Here is a 23,832-nt window from a genome sequence, read left to right on the forward strand (position 1 = left end):
ACTAGCAGGCAACTCAAAGCGGGACCTTCGGGGATTTGTCCTGTGTTATCTTCCATCTGGAAATAAAGCTGACGTGATTTGCAGAGTAATGCTCTTGGAGATCAAGGAGATGGTCTTAGGCTGAAGCCCAAGAGGACAGTCAGCTAGGAAAAAAGAATTATTGGCAGGGACAGTAAGCCCGGACATCCTGCCTAGAAGTCACTGCATTTCTGTCAAAGTCTTTACAGTTGGGATTGATTCTTGCAAGCTGGGGTGAAGACTGCTTGAAGGTGCAGGCAACAAAGTGACCTCTCTGAGTGCTTTGGAAGGTAGAAAGGTGACAAAGAAGAAGATACCTGAACTTACCCAATGGTCGGGCTGATGTTGTGGTCAAAATGATCCTGAACAAATCGGCACACGATGCTGGATTTCCCAACCCCGGTATCCTGGAAAAGAATAAGGACACAGCCATGAAGACCAAGGGTATCAGTTCTGACCTAGTATAAATGTAGAACCAGAGGACAGGAGAGGTTATTTCTCATTGGTGGGAGTAGGAGAAGAGGATATTTTCTTCTATCTCTCACCAGTATTTTCTAAAAGGAAATTGTTTTTGCTTTTGTAGAAAGAAAGAAGTATGGAAAAAATAAGCTTTAGAAACATGGCCCACATCTATACAATAATTAACCTAGAATTCACATGTTCACAATATATGTATCTCCAAAAATTTGAAAAAAATTTTTAAAAGGGTCTAGAGGAGAAATATGGTAAGGCATGGCATTGCTTTGGTAGAGATAGACCTGGTTTTGTGCAAAACCATAGCTCCCCAAAACTACATAATCTATTTTTGTAGGTATCACCCTGTAAGACATATGAGTTCTAATTTCTGCATTTCTAACATTTGTTCTTCAGAATCTAACGGGAGCATGGTAAACTCCAGGTCTGCGTATATAGAAAGGTCTCATCTCAATGCTCTCTCTTTTAAATAATTCTTTAAAGCTGATTAGGACAGAGGTCCATTATACGTCGGAAATCGAATACATGCATTTTTATCCACTCCCTCCAATCATCTTTGTCAAATGGCTTAAGGAACAAAAGACACAAATTCACAAGGTCAGACATTTAGGAGACGAGACACCAGACAAGTGATGTCAATGAAAAGCATGTGGTCTAGTGGTCACTGAGAAAGAAGAAGTTGGAAACTTATGGGCCACCAGGGAGGAGAGCCACTGAGAAAGAAGACAAGTCGTGTCACAGAATCTACCCTGAACATATTAAGAATTGGAAGACAAGGCTGAAAGCAGCAGTAACAGTTGAAATTCTGCACAAAAACACACCCTTGGTGTTCCTGGCCACAAAACCAGAGGACGGACTCTCCTGCCTTCCAGGAGGAGGTGGAAGCTGAGCCTCCAGGAAACCTGTATCAGACAGGGCCAGGCTTGGGGCCTTGAGATGCTGCTCAGGGAACCCCATGTGACCCCATTGCCCCATGTGAAGCCAGGCAGAAGGAGTGGGGAGTCCCCTCTGGGTAGAGGGGAAATCCTGCAGATTCTGATATGTGGAGTCCCCCAACAAAAAGCCATCGTGCACCAGTCTACAAGCCCCAGTGCTAACAGACCTTTCAGGACACATTTTAATCTATCAAAAATACACGCTCAGCTAAGAAATGCCACATGTTTATACCCACACACACACAAGAGCAGGATGCTATTTTAGAAGACTATTCAGAGAATAAGATTGACCTTAGAAATTAAAAATATGATGGTAGAAATGGAAATTTCAAAGGAAGAGCTGTAAGATAAAGTCAGGAGACTTCCCAGGAAGTAGAAGATACTAGAACAAAGCAGCTGGTCTCAGTTGCCAGTCACTGCTCTTCCAAGAGGGGCGGTTGGGCAAGGAGGCATACGATTCACAGACAATTGAGACACAGAGACGTCCTCCTATACATATGTTTATCAGAAGGGATCAGGGTGATGTTCTGAGATCTATATGTAAACGGGAAACAAGACATAGTTAGCCCAAGAAGAAAATAGTAGTGATGTGGTTATCTTCTTTTAAAGGTGTCTGAAAGCCTAAAGGTCAAGGAAGAAATGTTGAAGAAGAGAGATGTGCTTTTCTTTACACTGAAATACAAAATTAGACTTGAAATACCAACTGGAAATCGGAATTATTTTTACTCCTTCCCGTCTCCTGTGCTTAAAGGACAGTTCCCACAAACATGAAGCAAGAGGGGCCCTGTGGTGACATTCATCAGAACGTCACTCTCCAGAAGGTCTCCTATCCCAGGGCAAGTGGCCTTCACTGGTTGTGAGCCATAATGAAACAAAAGCACCAAAGACCATTTATCTGCAGAGCGCACATCGATGTGAGGAGTACAAGGAGATGGCGACAGAATTAAAACACCAGCTCTCGGATTCCAGATCAATATGCGGCTGTTATTTCCTAGCCGAACCTTCAGGATGGATTCCGGCTAATGTGCCTCACATTTCCCCCCAACCCCACAAGTTGGTTCTTCTAATCTCAGTTGCTTTGAACTCCCTCTGCCCCATGGCCCCACGGATAGGTGGCTCTTGTCACCCTCTAGTCCACGCAACCCCCAGAGACCCTGAAACCACAGGACGGCGCTGCCCTACTCTTGAAGAGAAAGAAAACACGCTCTTCTTGCAACGAGAGCTGCTCTCTGCAAACGGTTCCAGTGCGCAGGGCGGGGACCCATTTGTACTTTTATACATTTTTATGTCACTGAGCTCATAGCGTGCAACTCCTCCCACAGAAGTCTCAAGTTCATTTTCCCACAACAAATGCTAAACGATTCATCTTTGCCGCCTGTGCACCCCCAGAAGCCAATCCCATCCCTGGGGCCTCTCATCCCCAGTGTAGGAATGAATGCTCTCTCTCGGGCTGACCACTGGGCCAACAGGCGGTCAGCAAGCCCTGCCCTCCCTGTGCCCGGAGTGGGCAAACCCAGACCGGCAGGACGTTAGAGCCCCCCACTTCCACAGCTGGGAGAGGCGCCTGGAGAAGGGGGTACCACACTCACAGGCGGGCTGGGTTGTTTGCTCAGGGCTCGGCAGACAAATCCACACCTCCCGAGTTTTGTCCCTTCTGGGCCCCCTTTAGTGTCCTTTCAGCTTGCACCCAGGCTCCCCTTGCTTCCAAGCTGAGAAAATCAGCCCTCTGGAATCACACTAGCCCCCAGAGGCCCCTCCCCTGTAGGCACCATGGCTCTTAACTCTCTGTGAGTGAGGGGCCCCTGGGGTACAGGCTTTGGCGAGACCATGTGACTCACGATGAGGCCTCTGCTCTAGGAAGCACATTCTGGGCCTCTCCTTTCATCCCACGCAAGGACTCTGCTCTGAACACCAGCTCCAGATCCCCAAAACAACCCAACACAACCTGGAAGGCCCACCCTCAAAATGCCCTTGAGAATGAAAAATTCAAAAGCCATCTGGAAACGATTCCTTTCAACTCATCATCTTCCACAGATAACTCGGGCTTAAAATACCAGCTTTTCTGAATAGTTAAGGCAGCCTACTCAAATTTAGACTGAACAATTCATCCCTTCAGCCAAACTATGCTCCGTGTTTCTTTTCTTTTTACATTTCCCTTCTCGAAGTTTCTTTTTCTCTGTCATCAATGTGACAGGAAAAAAAGAAAATAGAAAAAAAAAAAGGAAAGGCAAAATTTAAGTCTGTCTCAGAAAACAATATTCTCAACAAAGAACTGCTTCAAATAACCTTCTGTGGCCCGTGGCTTTGCGCGATTCCAGAAATGACCTTAGGGGGCGACTGCAGTTCCCCCGCTGGCCACCAGGGGAAGGCCCTGCTCTAGGATTGTGAGGGAGCCTGCCTCTGGGAGACAAGGCGCTTTTCCTGACTCTCCCGCCTTTGTGAGTTCGTGAGTTCCTCTTCCTGCAGGAACCCCGTTCACCCTGTGACACATACCCAAGAGGGAAGCGCCACTGAGTCAGGCCTCAAGCACGCAAAAACATACAGGGTTAAATCAGGAAAAGCTGAAAGCCCGACTGAGTGAAGAAAGTCGACCATGAGGAAAGAGAGGACAAGGTGGGGGAGGCCGCAGCTGCCCACTGTTCTCTAAAAGGCAATTTTATTTTTAGTGGGCTTACAGGGACGGAAGGAAACTCCTCTCTGCCGATATTTTTCCGTTTCACAAGATTATGAGACTTTCAGAGTCCATCTTGTCCAGGCTCCTAGTTTTTCAAAAGAGGAAGCTGTGGGACTTCCTCAGGGTCACACAGCTGGCTGGTCGAGTCAGAACCTAATTTTCTGACTTCCGGTGAGATCCTCTTGAGGTGCTCGCCAGGTTAAATCAATCTCCTTGCCAAATGTAAATTTCTTCCCCCCAAAAGTCCGTCTTCTAGAACTCCCAAGGAGTATTTGTATTCCTGGATCACTGCCTTCCATTGTAGCATCCTGTGTCCTTGAAAGAGATCTGCTGGGGTATTGCCTGTAATGAAAGGCAGACATACTACCAGCTACTGGAAAGGGACTAGAATAAAACAAATTCTGATTCCACAAACCAGGAAGAAAGTTCAGTAGAATCATCCCTGGGGGGTAATCAATGTGTTATTGTATTCTCATTTGTGTGGTTGGTATCAAACCCACGCTGAGGCCCAGCGATCGGTTCCATCTACTCACAGGAAAATGGATGCCTTCAGTGATATGCCTTCCATATAAGTCACTATCTGGGGCTAAGAACGCAATCCTCTGAGAACCACCACTTACTCTGACATGACAATATCTGCTATTTGAACGGTCACATTTATTAATCACGTGTAAATCTGTGATTATGAAATCACAAACCGCAGACTTGCAGCTGCTATCCTCAAACACAAGGCATCCCTTGGTTCCCTCGTGGACACTGTGACGGGCTTCAGGGAGGTGCTCCTACCTCTCAACATAAAGAACGACAGGTCCTAGGCAAATATACCACCCCTACCTCACCTGTTTTCATGGAAGACATCACTCATCAGTTGAGAATATAAACCTTTGCAATTCAGCTCTGCAGACAGTCGGTATGACTCAAGCATTGTGTGTTCCCAGAACAAATGACCATCCTTTACCACTGCCTTACTCTTCCCAACAGTCAACATGCTTCTACCATCTCCTCCTCTCAAAACTCACAGAGCACATTATAAGCCAAAGTGCTTCCTGTGGAAAGGAAATGACAAGCTAGACCAAGAATCACAGACTCAGGAATTCCATTCCTAGGAATGTAGTTAAAAGAAGAAAAAAAAATAATAAGCACAAAAGTTCATGGAAGTATTATTTACAGAAATCAGAAATGGCCCCCCAAAACCACTATAAATTAAATAACTTGTGGCACAGACAGGAATCTCTTAAGCTTCAATTTCATGCCAATCAAAATGTCAAAGAAGCAGAAGATGATTTGCCCATCATGTGAACTATGGAAATGATCATTTCAGCATCTGTCTCTGGTCTAGGAATCTGAGACAACCCACATGACAAGAGGTTTTTTCCAGGCATCCACTAATTTGAGTGTTTAGACTTATGCACTTCTGAAAAGTCTTAAGTGCTTACACATTGATAAGGAGTTAAGTTAGGAATTTAGGAGGACTGTGGAGACCAGCCAGATTTTATGGATGGAGGAAAACAATAAAGAGAGACACTGGCAGAACCATGGGATGGTGAATGGCTTGATCTTCGAACCCCAAAGTACAGAAAGCTGAGAACACTGCAGAGTCTGACCCAGTGGAGTAAAGGTCTCTTCAAGGACACTGGACATGCCCTTCCGCATGCACGAGATGGCCTTGTGGAGATAACAGCAGGCACAGGTGAAGAGCAGTGACTAGTGATTTGGGACAGTGTTGTGTGTGCCTGCTTATTAGTTCCACTTGGGAGTAGATGGGGAAGAAACGTCTAGAGGAAGTGCGTCCTGCTGTTGAAGAGATGAGGTCATGGAAGAGATGATTTCTGTTTCCTGTGGCTATAGGGTGCCTGGGTCAGGGCCTCACCACCGCGCCCTGTGTCAGCTGGCCAGGTCTCCGCCACCCCGGCAAGGACTCCTCAATGGCACCACCTGTCCTTCCCCAAACCCTGGAACCACCCAGAAGAGAAAGCAGAACAGTAGTGACCTAAATGAATACATTCTGTCAAGCATATTCCAATCCTAGAAGCTCTGCAGTCTGCACCTAATTCGGAAGAAACCCCACAGAAAGGTGGCACAAATTCCATATTAACCCACCAAGTATCTTCTTTTTAAAGCTTTGGCTAAGGGGGAGAAGATATACACCCCCATTCCACTCCTTGGCTTGGAATTTATGACAAAGCAACGGGCAGAATATTCCAATCACACAGTCGAGCCGTTGCTTCTGAGGGACCTCAATTGGCCAGACTAAGGAATCAAGGTCAAAACACCGCAAGTCACCCCCCAGAGCTGCCAGTAAGCTCCGTGGAGAACTCCCAGCATCACCTCGGTTCTGTCTCTGCAACACCCTTTCCACAGGGGAACTGAAGTACTTTGTTCCTGGATGACATTTAAAGGCTTATTGGAATTACAGACTTAATGGGCCTGTTTACCCCTGAGCCCAAAATATCTTTGGCACTGAAATGAAAAGGGTTCGATATTTACAAATCACAGTTACCACTACCAAAAAAAAAAAAAAATAATAATAATAAGTGCCGTGAAAGCAAAAAACATGATTAAATTTGAATCTATGATGTGTTTGTTTTATTATCACGCATTCTACAAAATTTCCTTCGGTGGGGTGAGACCACTGTCCAAACAGAATAAATTTCAGCCTTCACGCTCCGTTCTGGGAAAAATTTGAACTAGCAAGGCAAGAAAATCCAACTGTAGACATCTCACTGTATTTAGGAAAGCACGCCACAAAATTATTTGAGGAAAATCCAATATAAATTAAAAGCCCCTGAGCATTCCCACAGACAACTTTGCTGTGCCTTTGTCATGGTTATTTTGAAACATGTCAATGGTGTGCATTAAAACAAATGTCTCAAAATCAATTTACAAAGGGAACCTAACTACGTATGTGACAAAAGGAAACTGAATTGTCTCATATTGAAAAAGGTGGGTTCTGCACCGAGTCTGACAGTCACTCTTTTCTCTATCTACCTCATGGGGACAAAAATGCTTAGAGACATTTTAAGCATGTAAATAGCACAAGTGCGTTTTTAGAAAGATTTTATTTATTTACTTGAGAAAGAGAGAGAGAAGCATGAGCAGGGGGAGGGGCAGAGGGAGAAGCAGGATCCCCGCTGAGCAGGGAGCTGGACAGAACTAGGGCTTGATCCCAGGATCCCAGGATCATGACCTGAGCCAAAAGCAGACACTTAACCGACTGAGCCACCCAGGTGCCCCAACAGCATAAATGAATTCATGTATGTAAATCAATGCCCCTTGGGTAGTAATGAACAAAGCCTGTAAACATCCACAGTTCTCTAGATGTACATGAGAATAATGTGAAGTCCACATACAGAGAATAAGAGGTCATTGTTTGGAGTGCAAAAGGTGACCAAGAAATATATAAAAATATCCCCCAGGGTAGAAAGAAATAAGCAGAAATGAGGAGCGGGAAAGCCACAAGAAGGAGATAATTAAATGGCTCCAAAGGGAACAGAAACACATGTATTCACTTACTCTCTCTCACTGAGTCCTCACAACAGCCCTTTGTAAAGCAGAGGACAGAAGGCATTGTCCACAGTTCCCATGTAAGGAAACCATGGTCTATGGTCCTAAAACTAGTAAAAGCATCATCAAGGTTCAGACATCCCCTTCCTCACACCCAGGGCTCTATTCACCAGCCAAACCAACTCTCTCCAGAAGACATGCCTCCATCCTCATCCACTGCCTGTTCCGTCAGGAATATGCAAGGATGGGAGATGAGAAAATTAAGCCCAATTCCTGCAGTCAGGACACTTAGGCTCAGACCTAAACTTCACAACCGAATCAAAGACAGGAGGTTAGAGTGATCGCACCGAGGTCATTGTTCAGAAAATGGCCAATACATCAGATGCACGACCAATGGCCATCTTCCAACAACGCATTTGCTGGCTCATCATTTGAAATTCAGAGAGCATTTTTCTGTTTAAATAATTCTGTAAATAAATAATGATTATTTCCCAAACTTGCCACTGAACTATAGCACTCTACTTTGGAGGAATCTGATCTCTGTTTATATCTAGAGGGTAACTTGCTGTTTCCATGGGAAAACTTACTCTAATTTCCAACTGGGGATTGTAGCCAGTGAGAACCAGATGCTCAGGCTTTCAGTGCAAGCAGAACACCCTGGGAGACTAAAGAGATCTTTGTTGAACAAATGGTCTAGCAGATTTGGACTCCGGCAATATTGCCAATAGCACAAATCTTCCATAGGAACAGAATCGAGCAAAATAGTAATATGGACAATAAGAAAAGCTGACATTTACTGAGCACATAAAAAGGTCCAGGCACCAAGGTAGGCATTCCCTATGGAAGTATCCGTTATTATCTCTCTGAGTATTGCTTCTGCTCTGTTCTCTCTTCTCTCCTTCTGGGATGCTAGATATGCTCATACTCAACTTTTTCACCTTTTTCTATATACCTCTTATATTCTTTTCTCTATTTTCCATATTTCTCTATTTTCCATATTCAATATCAGTTTGGAGATCTTCTGATCTAATTTCTAGTTCTTTGTACCCATGTATGTAACCTGATAGTAATCCCATTTATTGATCAGTTATTGTATTTTTTGTCATAAAATTTTCCTTTTTTAGTTTTCAGTTTCTTGCTAAATCTTGGGATTGTGATTTTATTTCCTTGAAAATATTAAACATATTTATATTTTACATATTTTAAAGTCCACATCTGATCATTCCTTTATCCACGTCCTCTGTAGGTCTGTTTCTATTGTCTGTGGAAATGTTAAACGGCCTTTTCTCCTCCTATCTCCAGTCACATTGGATTAAACCTTAGCATCCTCCCGTTATAGGAAAGAATTGCAGGAACCAGAATAAGGTAAGGACGTGGGTGTTGAGGCTAAGACTCCACCCAGGATCTTCTATGATTCTTAGGCAAGTGTTTAATTTTTTTTTTAAGATTTTATTTATCTGACAGAGAGAGAGATCACAAGTAGACAGAGCAGCAGGCAGAGAGGGGAAAGCAGGCTCCATGCCGAGCAGAAAGCCTGATACGGGGCTCGATCCCAGGACCCTGAGATCATGACCTGAGCTGACGGCAGAGGCTTAACCCACTGAGCCACCCAGGCACCCCTTAGGTAAGTGTTTAAAAAGAAGAGATGGTCATGCTTCTGGGACATCATCCAACCCCAAAGAAACCAATGCTAGGAAGAAAATATTTATGATATTTAAAACTGCCATCCCCTTTCTACTGTTGTTAAATTTGTCTCTCGCTCTTCCAGGGTTGGCAGATCTAGTGGATTCTGCAGTTTAGACATCTTTCAGGCACGGATGTTCTGGTCCCAGTGGTGGAGTGCAGTGCCTGTTGGAGTCTCAGGGAAGCCAAAGACATGGCCGTAGTGGAGATGAGGAAAGAAGAGTACCAGGGCCTCCGTCCCTCTACTTCCCCAGCTCCTAAAGCCGTCCTCTCGGTCACCATCTCTCCTCCTGCCTTACTTCGCAGATAAGCTGAAGAAGGAACACACTCTCAAAGAGGAAGGGCAGTTCCCTAGTTCCTTTACTTTTGTTATTCTTATAACAGTCCCCCTGCTTCTTGGCATATCTCAGAGAGCAGTTTGTCCTCGTGTACAAACTCTGGGCAGCTAAGCAGAAATTTCAGTTTATCTAATGAATCTTAGAAGGTGTGACCTTAACCACTTAAATTAAAAAAAAAAAAAAGTTAACACAATCTTTTACTTAAATTGTACTTCCTGCCCAAGGAGCCAACTGTCTCTTGTCCACCTTTCTTTCCTCATAAGCGACCTATATGTGGGCTCTCAGGTGGGCAAGACAGTCACTGGACAAATGACAATGACATAGGCTCCCCTCTTCATAGAGGGACAATACACTGATCTCATGAAATACTTGGGCTACACAGGCACCAAGCACCAAACATCAGATTTTATTATATTCTGGAATTTTTCTGACAAAACACTCAATATTTGCTGTTCCTGATTTGCAGAGCTCACAAATAAAGATAAGTAATGGTCATAATTGTAGTAGCCAGCTTCTAAAATCGTTCCCAATGATCTCCATCCCCCCTCTTTTGCCCCCATATTTGGTTCCTTGTATGTGGTCTGGACCTAATGATTTGCTTTGAAAAAACAAAATATGAAAAAAAAAAAAAAAAAAAAGACAGTCATTCCTGGGGTTAGGTTACAAAAATTGCCCTCTTTCTGACACTCCTGAGGAAGCAAGCCACCACGCCTGGAGGGACCATGACACAGGAACTGAAAGAGGATTGAGCCCACAGCAGCTGCCAAAGCCTCAGAGCAGGTCTGCAGGGGGTCTCGGTGCCAGGAACCACCAACGGAGCTTGGAAGAAGACCCTGCCCCGGTCCCATTCCAAGGTGACTACAGCCCCAGCTGAAACCTGACTGCAGCCTTCTAAGCGACCCTGAGCTGGAGGACCCATGAAACTGAGCCCAGATTCCTGACCCACAAAATGATGAGATAATCAGTGCATGCTGTCTCAAGCTGTTAAATTTTGGTGCAACTTGTTACACGGCAGTGGACAGCTAAGACAGAATTAGCAGACTGCATATATTAAGCACAGACCCTGAACCAAATTTATTTCATCCAAGCAGCAACCCTGATGAAGGAGAGCTATGCCTCCTTCGCAGAGTGGGAAGTGAAAGTTGAGGGCAGGTCAGGAGTATGATAGGGTGTCTCAGACACATGATGACAGCAAAGCTACAAGGGACTCACGAGGCTCTGCTCCGAAAGGAGCGATTCCGAGTCCTCCTCCAGGAGCCCAGTCTCAGGCCCGTGAGAGAGAGAAAGATACTACATGACTTTAATTGACAAAGCCTATTTTTAGCATGACTTAAGCCACAACAGTAAATCCAAAGTCAGCAAATACAGTTATGGGAGATAAAGACCTACAATGTAAAGCAATAATTCAATCTCAAGGGTAAACCTCTAGGGAAAAGATCTCAGCATGGAAAATCAGAAAGCAGAGAATGGGAGCTTTCAGAATTTGCTTTTAAGATCTCATTCTAGACATTTCAGAGTTGCTTTGAGCAACCATTCACACAGCTCCCTGTGTAGGGCTGCATTATTTTATTGAGTGCCCTTTCATGTCATTAGAAATGTTCTCCTTCATTTAGGATCATTTCCACACAGTGAGTCAGCAGGGACTCGGCACCAGTGGGTGGGGCGGGAGCTGTTTCGGTTCTTCCCCTCTTCCTCCATCCACACGCCCTCACTATTGTCCTTAGGAGCCATAACAAGACACTTGAGGGGAAGTGTAGGAATGTTCTCCTACCCAACCGTCAGACCAAGGCCTCGATGGTTGGTGCTCAAGAGTGGGAAGACCGAGGGAAAAAGGAAGTGTGAAGGACACATCCGGGGGCCTGGTTTCCTCATTTCTGGGCCTTCAGAACATGACTGTTCTGAAGAACGGCTCATTAAATCAATCCTAAATCTCTGTGGAGAAAATGTGTAATGGTAAGTCTCAGATAAAAGGCAAAGGCAAATATAGGCACAACCTCCCCTCTCCAGTCAGGGGGCTTCTCTTTCTCATACACACACACACACACACACGCACGCGCGCGCGCGCGCATGCACACACACACGCACACACGCACACACACTATCTTAACAGCAGACACGTCAACACTTCAGAGCACACCAGAGCTGCAGCACCCGAAGACTGGCCAAGGAACTATGTTCTTGTCAGAATCTGATGGCCTCGTGTTATTTTCCCTACCTCTGTAACCAGGCCAAAGTCAAGTTGCAGCTCGGTGAGGGCACAGCTGTAATCTGAAAGAGTGAGCCTCTCCTCTCTGCCCAGCGCCACTTGACCCCAGCTGAGCACATTGTCTCTTCACTCCTGTCACCCTTTTGCGGCATGAGTCATGAGTGTCAAGCATCTGACACCCCCAAAATCACACATTACCTTTGCGGGTAGGTAAGCGTTTTCTGGTGAGAAGGTCCCTCATCAGATTCTCACTGTTACTTATGACCTAAATATTCGTAAGTTCTGCTGAATCCATAGATGCCCCCCAACTCCCTGCCATTTTGAACACTGAGCATCTCCGTTTCAGGCTATGCCCCTCCCCTTCTCTGAATGCCTGTATTCAAGGCAACACTGGATCCAGAACGTAGAAAGAACAAAGCTACCACTGATTGTCCATCTCAAATCTGCACACTGCTTGATTTCAAGACCAGTGCTGCTTAATCTCCTACCACCTTGCTTCCTGTTCCCACCCACCCAAACAATCTGGTGATCTCTGAAGATGTTGTAAGGTGCACTGTCCTAAGGTCCCACCCCCCATGCTCGCTCCACTTTCAAAGCAGAGGTCCTACCAGTGGTGGGTCAACTGGTCAGCCCCACGGGGGCTGGATGAACCATTCACACACACACACACACACACACACACACACACACACACACACAGAGTGGTGGTCAACTGGTCAACCCCACAGGGGAATGGATGAACCATTCACACAGACACACAGACACACACACACACAGTGGTGGTCAACTGGTCAATCCATGGGGAAATGGATGAACCATTCACACACACACACACACACACACACAGAGTGCTGGTCAACTGGTCAACCCCACAGGGGAATGAATGAACCATTCACACACGCACCCACACACACACAAGCATGCATGCATGCTCACACACACAGCTTAGAACCTAGAATCAGAAAGGCCAGCCCTTATCACCTGTATGACATCAGGAAGGGAAGAAATGGTGCTTGCTGGTAAGTCCCAACAAGATCATCTGTCCCTACCCACTCCACCCGGCCCCACCCCGAACTCCTGGTCCACGGAAGAAGAGACAAGTAAACTGGAGAGTATCATATACCGTACATGGTAAGTGCTCGGATGAGGAACCAAAGGGGCATCGAACCCACATTTGAGAGCTCAGGGAAGGCTTTCTGGAGGCAGGGACATTAAGTCTGAAACCAAAAGGATGCATCGCCAGGCAAGTCAGGGAGTAGGATTGGAGAACGGAGGAAGAGAGGTGGGGGAGCTGAGTTCTAGCAACAGGAGCAGAGAAGGGAGAAAGTAAGTTTGTCCAAAAGCTGAATTTAGTGGAGGTTTGAGGGTTTTTTCCCCCCTGGAAGGCAAAGATGCCAGCAGCTCCCATGACCATGTGGATGGAGAGCCCAGGGACTAGCAGAAGCCCCTTCTGCCCCTTCCTCTGGCCTTTCCTGCCCATCCTGCTCTGACTACAACCCAGTCGGAAGCTTAAAGAAGGTCTCTAATCCAGAGGCTCTAGCGCTGTGCTTCTGATATTCTCACACATTTTTACGCAGGGGACCTGAAGAACATGTGTGCCCGTGACAAACGCACCGTACACCTGCACCCACGCATGAGTGCGTACAAACGTGCACATCGGCACACGCATGTGCAAATGCATCCACACCCCACACAGGCTCTGTTACACCTGTCTGCTCTGCACAGTGCTGGACCATCCTACTGGCTAAAGCAGGGATGACATTTCCCAGGATCCCTTTCTCCATAGGGTTGTGAGTTCAAACTGGCCAAAAGGGGAATTTGCCAGAAGCGGAGAATTGCTGTTGCACCACTGAAGGTCTTCAGCACACAGGTGGAAAAAGATTCCCAGCAGAGCTCACTTCTGTATCCACCTCTTCTCCTGCCTGTGGCCCCAAGGCCTCCCACCAGATGTAGGCGAGAGGCAGCAGCTGTCCACAGACAGCGAGCTGTGGGCCACTTGCTGTTGGCTGTGTCAGCTTCTCAGAGTTTCTGTGACAGCCCCTCCCGATCACCATGTTGTCACTTCTCTGCTTCGAGTGGTTTCCTCTGATTTTCAAGCTCCTTCTTCCAGGTATCGGTATCAAGTGTGACAACCACCATGAATCCTTTCCACAACACAGTAGCTCTGCGTCCCTGAAGGAACACTTCAGTTAATGCCTCAGTTAACCTTTAAGTTAATGCTGACACACCCACCAGAAAGAAGTACCTGGAAACAGGTGCAGGAGAATGCAAGCAAATGTTCCACAGGCTGGAGAGAGGTCAGGCCAGCAGGAGCAACATCATGATGATGGAACCACTAACACAAAGAGCGTCACTCCAGCAGAAGAGACCCCGGGATACTCACAGGCCAAGGACATTGTCCTAACCTCGGTAAGGAGTCCAAAATCTGTGTGAGGAAAACCAGTAAAAGCCACCCAGTTGCGGAGCTTGATGAGGACTGGAGGGAAACCCAAGGAGGAAACAAAGGCCATTTAGAAGGCTGCTCTTTCATTGGCTGCATTTTTACTGAGAACCTACTATGTGCCATCATAGGTGATGACTCACAGAGTCTATCATGTCAATGCTAAGACTCTAGAAGACCTTGGCCTGCACCCTAGGTTCAATTCTGCAGGGCAGACAGAAGAAAGAGTTCATACATCCCAAATATAGTCACCTTGAAAAGTCAGCACCCTGGGCCACCTCACTCATATGAATGAACACTCAGTGCTTCTTGGATCACCCTGCCGAGATTTGGTGTAATACAGCCACCAGTAGTGATCCCTTAATCAAGACAGTAGCTGACAGCAAGTGTGATTTAATCAAACAAGATGCACACATGCTTACAGGCTGCATTAGCAGCAGCCGGGAAGATGACCGCCTGCTCACAACCAAGCCACCATCCTTATCCTATCATAGTTCCAAGAAAAGAACAGTCTGGACCCACGATGTATTAGGAAACATCCTGTACTTATGAAGTTCAAATATATCGAGTCTAGGCCTCAATTAGCACATTTGAGACAGGAAAGGCACTTGCAAGAAAGGAAGGGAGTGTGTCAGAGGAAGGGCGGTTGGCCTTTGGAGTGTGAGCAGAAACACCCCCCATCACTAGCTACTATGCTAGCCTGACTTTCTCATGGCTTAGATTCTGGTTTTGATTCATCTCACTTCCACACGTGCTTAAGAGACTTTACAAAATACAAATAAAAGTCATTGATGCATTACTACCACCCTCACTTTGGGTCTATGCTCTTTGGAGATAAATGCTAAAACAGTATCCTTAGTTTTAAGAATGTGACCAGGAAACATGAAACTGCCTACAGCACGGCTTCCTGAAGACTCTACCGCATATAGCAGCCTCTAAGCAGAGGTCAGCAGAAACCCCCACCTCCCTACCACTGCCCAAGCTGCCAAGATCAAAGATGAGGCACCTCTGTTCTATTATCATCCAAATGAGAGAGAGTGAGTGTGTCTGCAGATAAAGACAGACACTCAGATGTGGACAAATTTCCCAGGAACAACCTGAGTGGGTGTGATGTTGATAATAAGCAGGAAAGCCATGGAAATATACTCCAAATGCAATTTGCTCTCCTGGACCGTGTCCTCAACTGCTCCCAGCCAAAGACCAGCCAAAGGTCATGAAGAAAGCAAGTAACTGCCGATCTGCCCTTCACTGCTGTGCTGGATATTAAATTGTGGAGACAACCTCAAGTCCTTAATGCTATGGTACAACCGTGATCTTAAAAAAAAATAACACCCGCAACCCCTCTGGCATGGAAAACTAATCTAAAACCTTGCCAGAGGGTAAGAAGTTCCCACCGGGGGGCGCCTGGGTGGCTCAGGTGGTGAAATGTCTGCCTTCGGCTCAGGCCACGATCACAGGGTCCTGGTATGGAGTCCCACACTGGGCTCTCTACTCAGCAGGGAGCCTTCTTCTTCCCTCCCTGTGCCTGCCACTCTCCCTACTTGTGCTCTTTCTGTGTCAAATAAATAAATAAAATCTTTAAAAAAAAAAAAAGAAGAAGAAGAAGTTCCCACCGACAGAGATTAATATCAAGGGCACTGAAGTGAGCCTGCCCTAAAAAGTCAGTGCTCTGGTCCAGGTAAGTGGAAATTGGCATCGCCAACAAAAATGGTGACTAAGGGAAAATTAAATGGAGGACAGTTAAAGACATCAAGGCAAAAATGGAGCTTCTGGGCTTCCAAGTTCCAAATCACAATATCAATGAGCTTTTAATAATGGTGATCCTGTTATTCATAATGACAATGAAGATAGTTGTTGACATTGTGTTAGGCTAGACTCTGTGCTGTTCCCCTGCATCATCTCATTTAATCTTCAACCCAATTCAATGAGAGCTGTGCTATTATCACCCCTCACAGTTGGGAAACAGGCTTAGCAACTGAACAGGCCCATGCCTCAGAAACCCTAGCTCTTGACCTCCATCCCAACCTACTGCCTCTTGATTTAACACCGTCTGGGTTCCCAATCCTATGACAAGCCCAGAGATGCAAACAGGTATGATGATCATTCTTCTGCTGCTCTAAGCACCCTGCATGCCTAAGTCATATCCAGCCCTGTGTCAGGCACTGGAGATTCAATAGGATATCTCTCTTTTTTTAAAAAGATTTTAATTATTTATTTGAGAGACAGAGAAAGAGAGAGAGAGAGAGAACACTAGCAGGGTAAGGGTCAGAGGGAGAAGCAGACTCCCGACTGTGCAGTGAGCCCAAGGCAGGGCTAGAGCCCAGGACTCAGGGATCATGACCTGAGCCAAAGGCAGATGCCCAACGAACTGAGCCACCCAGGTGTCCCTCAGTGGGACAGCTCTTATCTCATAAGCACACAGGTTACACAATGGGAACAAGAAATGGAGGCAGACTTCAAGGCCTTAGCAGCCCAGAAGAGGTGGGCTTTCGTCCTGAATTCATCCTCACGACACAGAGAGACAAGTAATAGTGCACCATACATGGGAACGCTCTAGGGTATGACTTCTCAGAGCCAGTGTTGAGTTCCTTGGCACCCCACAATTCCCCAAAGGCATGATGTGTAAAAATATGCCCTCTGTCAACAGCTCATGAGGAGCTAAAACAATGGCCTCTCTTTACCTTAACCTACACTCTAAAGGCTCTGTGGTTCTTAGAGCAGACTGGGATTTACTACTGAATTTGACCTTCATAGTGACTCTGCGGTCATTATTCCCATTTTATGCATATAGAACTTGAGGACTGGCATAATTCACAGTCACGCTGGAATGGAGTAAGGCCAATTCCAGGCCTCTATGTCCTGGTAATTTCCTTCCCTATCACTAAACCGTCTTCAGGCCACATCTGAGCCCTAAGATGGCAATAAAACCTTATAGAACCTGAGCATGTGGGACCTTCAAATGCTGGGGAAGAACAAGTCCAGAGCTGAGAAACCTCAAAGTGAAGTAACAGGCAGTCTGTAACTTATAAACCAACAACTTAGGTCAACTTTGATATTAAAAAAATAATTTAATACAAATAAGAACAGACAGTGGGATAATCTCACAGCACAGGCCACCTTCCTGCTCATGATAATCTAAGCGATCAGTGCGTATTTGAACTTCATATACCAGCACTGCAATCATTGCATGCATCCTCTAATATGTGTATATTTACTTATACCCTGTGTACATGTGCTACTGTACTCAGATATTACACAACATAAGAAATGTATACAGAAACACAACTTTAAAAGAATGACATGTCCATCAGGATCTTCTCAATTCTATGCCACCAAAGCCCAGAGATCTACTGGATGCTGAAGCTGGTGAACTGATTTCACATTGCTGTTCATCAAAAAAGCCCCACTGACACCACAGAGAGATTTCTAATAACCACAAGCAAACACATGGGAAGGGAGTCTCAGTGTGTCTTTCCACACAGAGGCCAGGAGATACAAAGAGACAAAGCTTCCGGAAGCTACAACTGTGTCACGTGAGGCAGAAGCTGGGGGCGGCCATCTTTTCTCTCCCTCAGAAGGAAGAAGGAAGGAAGCACCCTGAGACAACACGCTCAGGGCTACTACTAACCGCAGGAGGTTCTTTATCTTCCTGAGGCCTTGGTACAGCAGTGGGTTACCCCATCTGAAGTTACTTACACACACACACACACACACACACACACACACACGGGGAAACATCGCTAAGAACTTTCCAGATAAGCCCTGGTGACCTTACATCATCACCAATCCCCTCTCCACTCGACTCCTTCACTTCTTTGTCACATCGTCACACACAGTTTTTTTACACACACTCGCTCAAGTCAGTTTCTTGCACAAATATTATGTATTACAACCCAACCATAACTTAATAATGTGCTGCTCTATCAAAGTGGCTGGAGAATGATACATCAGAATACTGATTTCTCTTACCCAGAAAGAGTCGACACGCAGAGCCTGGAAAAGACCTCCACCGCCTGATGTCCAGCCATGCCAACAGCGAAGTCACCTGTCTCTGGCCGGAGCCTCAGGAGGGCTCACTTGGCCACATTTTAAACCTGAGCGTATTTCACCCACATTGTGGGCCACAGACATGATTGCTACGCATGTACTCAGAATCCAAGTATGAAAAGTGATGTGCCTCATCTAATTTGCCAGTGAATGTTCATTTCTATACTCTAGCTTTATGAAAATACAACCGATTGACTTTATTGAAAAGAGAGAGAAAGAGAGAAGAGGGGTGCCTGGTTGCTTCAGTCAGAAGAGCATGCAATTCTGGATCTCAAGGTCATGAGATGGAGCCCCATATTGAGAGTAGAGATTACATAAATAATTTTTTTTTAAAGAAACTTGAAAAAAAAATAAATGTGCTAGGAAAAACAGGAGTGAAGTCATCCTTTGGTTTCCATTTGGACTCTGTGCCCGTTCACGTTTTGACTCTGGGGACCAACGATACTCTGCCCCCACTTCCCCCATGGGATTGACTCTCAACCAGGCAGGAAGATTACAGCTCAAATTGAAGCAACCAGGCCAAAAGTTTACAGATAGTAATTTGCTCAGATGAGCCAAAGGAAGTATGTTTCTTCACTTAGTGGTTCGGACAACTCTGGAGATCAAGAAAGATATTTCAGACCTTCTCTGAACTCAGAGCACAAACTTCTGCTCCTCTGTGACCTAACCATATGACCTTAGCAGCTACTTCCTAACTAACTGGGTTTTCTACCTGTAAATCTGGTGCCTTTCCCACAGTGGTACAAAACAGACTCTCCCGAATGTACAATGCTGCCCAGAGTCCCTATTTCATGTGCCTGCCCTCTCCCTCAAAAAGATCAATCTACTTCAGAATGAGTTCCCAGAGTTCCCGAGACTGCCAAGCCTACACTTCTACCACAAGACAGGATCCTTTTCTGTTAAATGGATCTAAATGGCAGACTGTATCTGCGGGGGCCAAGAACGTAGGGTCAGCCAGGACACACAGACGGCAGGAGCATCCTGTCATTTTGCTGACCAAGGGAAAAAAATGGGGAGCTTGATTTTTCTATTACATTTTTTCTTGATTCTTGATCCAAACTAGCTAGCTGTGCGTGCTCCCATAAGACAGTAGACAGTAGCAGAAAGGCTGGCGGGCGTCACGATGCTATTTTCTTCTTTCTCCACAAAAGCCAAAACATAAATCCCCAGTATTGGGGCCAACATACATCTCCAAAATATGCCCTCGTGTATTAATGTGCCACAAATTCATAAAGCACCCCCTACTCTCCCCACTCTGACCTGATCAAGTCAAGCCAGTTTGTTGGATGAGTTAGAGGCTACATTTCGATCTGGAGCTCAGTTTGGAGACACAATGGCCTTGTAGGAAGAAAATAAAGAAATAGGCAACGGCCCACTAGCCCAAGGGTCAAGCACTTCCTCGGCCCACCCTTTTATTCTGGGGCCTAGTCATACCATCTGGGTGGGTTTCCCTGTGGTGTCCCAATTGAATAACTAGGACCTGTGCCCCCTACAGGTGAGAAGAGCACTCGCTAAAGATTTCTTCTAGTACGCCCATCACACTGTAAAAATTATACACTCTCTTTTCCAGGCCAAGAAATCAAGTCCTGGTAGCCATGCTTGGGAAAAAAAATTTTGGAAATCTTTATCATAATTGGCTTACTCTTCGTGGTTATTCCCCAGTTCTTTTAATAGGAGAAAGAAAACATTTCGAGAACTCCAATAAAACACAGACCCCAGGGCGCCTGGGTGGCTCAGGTCACAATCTCAGGATCCTGGGATAGAGTCCCACATCGGTATCTCTGCTCAGCAGGGAGCCTACTTCCCCCACCCCACCCCCACTGCCTGTCTCTCTGTCTACTTGTGATTGCTCTCTGTCAAATAAATAAACAAAATCTTTCAAAAAAAAAAAGAAAACACAGACCCCCAAGAGGTCATGGCCTAGAGGGTGAGATAGCAGTGCACATTTCAGAGAACAGTCTGACAAATGGGGAACAGAAAACAATCAAGGAGTAGAATGCATGAAAGCTGTAAATGATGATAAAACCCAGTTCCCAGGATCCTAGGATCAAATCCCACATCAGGCTCCTTGCTCAGCAGGGAGTCTGCCTCTCTCTCTCTCTGCCTACTGTTTCCTCTGCTGGTGCTCTCTCTCTGACAAATAAATAAATATAATCTTAAAAAAAAATCACAAGAACATAGAGAAACCTTCCTTTTTCATTCTGTACCTTCCTGTGTCACTTGAATTTCATAATTCTATACAAAGTATTCTTTGTATATATTTTAAATAGGAACAGATATAATCTCGGTGGAGGGATTAGGGTATCTATTTTGTATTCTTCCTTAAACGTTGCTTTTGTTGTTGTTAAGATGTTTTAATTATTTATTTTTGCAAAGGAGAGAGAGAGCGTGAGGGCTCATGTGCACAAGTGGGGTGGGGAAGCAGACGCCATGCCAAGCAGGGAGTGCAATGCGGACTGAATCCCAGGACCCCAAGATCATGACCTGAGCCACCCAGGTGGCCTCCTTAAAATTTTCTTAATAAACATAACATTTTACACTAACATTTCTCCCCATCTTCCTGTCTCACCCTCCACCTTCACATGTTCAAAACTTAAAGTGATCATCACCTAAGTCGCAGATTCTTGACTCTATGAGATATGCCATGAGTAATCTGTAACGAAGCTGGTAAAGTGGGATTACAGGAAACTCACTGGAAATTGCACACATAATCCTGAGAACCCCTGGGAGGGTGCTTCCTATCTCAATGCCATTGGCCAGAGGTGTCCTTTGTGTTTTGGGTGGGAAGATATTAATACTGCCAATGTAAACCCTCTTCCTCTTGGGAACTAATTCCTCACATTTAAACTATATCGAACATGTAAATTATCTACCCTCGTCTTTTCCAGTGGCAGTTGTTGTTGAGGTAGTAATTAGTAATTCACAATATTGTGCTATCAGGACCTCTGTTCAGTTCCAAGGTTATTTTCTTCATCCCCAAATAACCCCATGCTCATTAAGCAATTACTCTCCCATTGTCTTCTCCGCATAGCCCCTGGCAATCACAGATCTTTGTCTCTGGATTTACCTGTTCCAGATATCTCATATAAATGGGATCATACAATATGTGACCTCTTGTGACCTGCTTCTTTCAATTAGCATAGTGTTTTCCAGGTTCATCCATAGTGTACCAGGATTTCACTCCTTTTTATTTTTTTTTCTAAGATTTTCTTTTATTTATCTGACAGACACTGATCACAAGTAGGCAGAGAGGCAGGCAGAGAGATAGGGGGAAGCAGGCTCCTTTTTGAGCAGAGAGACTGATGTGGGGCTTGATTCCAGGACCCAGGGATCATGACCCGAGCTGAAGGCAGAGGCTTAACCCACTGAGCCACCCAGGTGTCCCTTCACTCCTTTTTGAAGGTAATGTTTCATCATATGTATAAATCACAATTTGTTTCTCCATTCATCCATCCAAACTACGTGGGTCGTTTCCACCTTTTGGCTAGTGTGAATAATGCTGTTATGAACATCCATGTACATATTTGTTTGAGTACCTGTTTTCAATTGTTTGTGTATATACCTCAGAGGGAAACTTTTGGGTCATATGGTAGATCTGTTTAACTTTTTGAGAAATGGCCAAACTTCTGTTTTCCGCAGCCGCTGTACCATTTTACATTTCCTCCAGCTACATATGAAGGTTCCAAAATTTCCCCACATCCTTAACATTTATCATTTTCCTTTTTTTTTTTTTTTAATTACAGCCATCCTAGTTGGTGTGAAGTGGTATTTCACTGCGGTTTTAATTTGCATTTTCCTAATGACTAATGATGTCAAGCATCTTTTCAAGCACTCTTGGCTATTTGTATATTGTCTTTGGAGAAATGTCTATTCAAACCCGTTGTCTGTTTTTAAATTGGGTTATCTGTCTGTTTTTGATTTGTAAGTCTATTTTACATATCTGGATATTAGATTCTTACTTGACATCTGATTTGCAAATATCTCTTCTTCCTATTGTGTAAGTTGTCTTTTTACTTTCCTTTGATGCACATAATTTTTTTATTTTAAATGGAATCCAACATATGCATTTTTTTTCTTTTCTTGCTTACTCTTTTGTTGTCATGTGTAAGAATCTATCGGCAAATCCAAAGTCATGAAAATTTAACCCTGTTTTCCATTAGGAACTTAATAGATTTAGACCTTATATTTCAGTCATTGATCCAATTTGAGTTAATTTTTATATATGGTATGAAGTAGGGTTCCATTGAAACAAGTGGCTATCCAGGTGTCCCAGCACAATATGTTGAAGAGACTACTGTCCTCTTATTAAATGATCTCAGCACCCTTGTCAAAAATTGATTGTCCATATGTAAGGGCCTATTTAGCCAGAGCGATTCCATCTTGGTTAAACAGTGATTTTGTTGTTTATGCAGTAAAACTGACCCTGCCCCCCCCCCCAGGGGAACTTACTTAAAAGCAAGTCGGGAAAACCAGTAAAATATGGTCGTCCAGTCCCTGATAACAGAGCCCAGAATGCAAGGACAAGTCAGGCCAGGTGGAGACATCCAATCACTATCTCCCTAAAGAATGTGGGCCCCACCTTTTGGGGGCCTTTTGGGTGCCAATTCTGACCAAGGTGATAGGCTAGTTCAAATAGCTACTATGGGGTGAACTGTAATTCAATTGGCCACCCGTGTGTGAGCTACATGACTATGTAACTTTCTCTGTGTGTTATAATCTCATTGGCCACCTGTGTGTGGCTAGGATCAACCACATGGCCTTTGCTCTATAAGTTAGTCTGTGAGGCTGGGGGTCGTTGCTCTCTCTGTAAGAGACAGCCCCAACCAGTTCGGTTTGATTCTCGATGCTTGGCGTGAAATAAAGCTTTGCTTGTATTTGCTTGTATAAAGCTTTGTATCGGTCTCACTCCTTTGATCACAGTCACTAACACATAGATGTATGAGTTTATTTCTGGAATCTCAATTCTATTCCTTCGGTCTACATTCCTTACACCAGTACCACACTGTTTAGCTTACTGACGACTTGCAGTGAGTTTTGAAATCAGAAGTTTGAGTCCTCCAACTTTGTTCTTTTTTTTCAAGATTATTTTAGCTACTTGGAGCCCCTTGTGATTCCATATGAATTTAAAGACTGGCTTTTCCACTTCTGCAAAAAACAAAGCCATTGGAATTCTGACAAGAAGTGCACTGAATCTGTTCATCACTTTGGGCATTATTGCCATCTTAACAATAATAAGTCTTCCACGGCCTCTTCAACAAATGGTTGAAGAGGAAAATTAGCAACAACGCCAAAGAATGAAACTGGATCGCTTTCTTACACCATACACAAAAATTAATTCAAAATGGATTGAAGACCTAAATGTGAGATATGAAATCCTAGAAAAGAACACAGGCAGTAACTTCTTTGACATCGGCCATAGCAACTTCTTTCTAGATATGTCTCCTGAGACAGAGAAATAAAAGCAAAAATTCAAAGGAAACACTGGTACTGATGAGTATATGGTGTTAGAATGA

At 44.8% G+C, this 23,832-nt stretch overlaps 1 protein-coding gene across 1 annotated transcript in view; it reads right to left on the reverse strand.

Moving 5' to 3' along the window:
* The window catches only part of RAB31 (RAB31, member RAS oncogene family), a 126,918-nt gene that overhangs the window by 71,093 nt on the left and 31,993 nt on the right, over positions 1–23,832 (reverse strand). Inside the window, exon 2 of the mRNA XM_059409182.1 lies at positions 346–425. Within this exon, the coding sequence (XP_059265165.1) occupies positions 346–425 (80 nt within the window). The remainder of the gene's footprint in view (positions 1–345; positions 426–23,832) is intronic.

This window comes from Mustela nigripes, chromosome 8, assembly GCF_022355385.1.
Source record: "Mustela nigripes isolate SB6536 chromosome 8, MUSNIG.SB6536, whole genome shotgun sequence".
Taxonomy (NCBI): Eukaryota; Metazoa; Chordata; class Mammalia; order Carnivora; family Mustelidae; genus Mustela; species Mustela nigripes.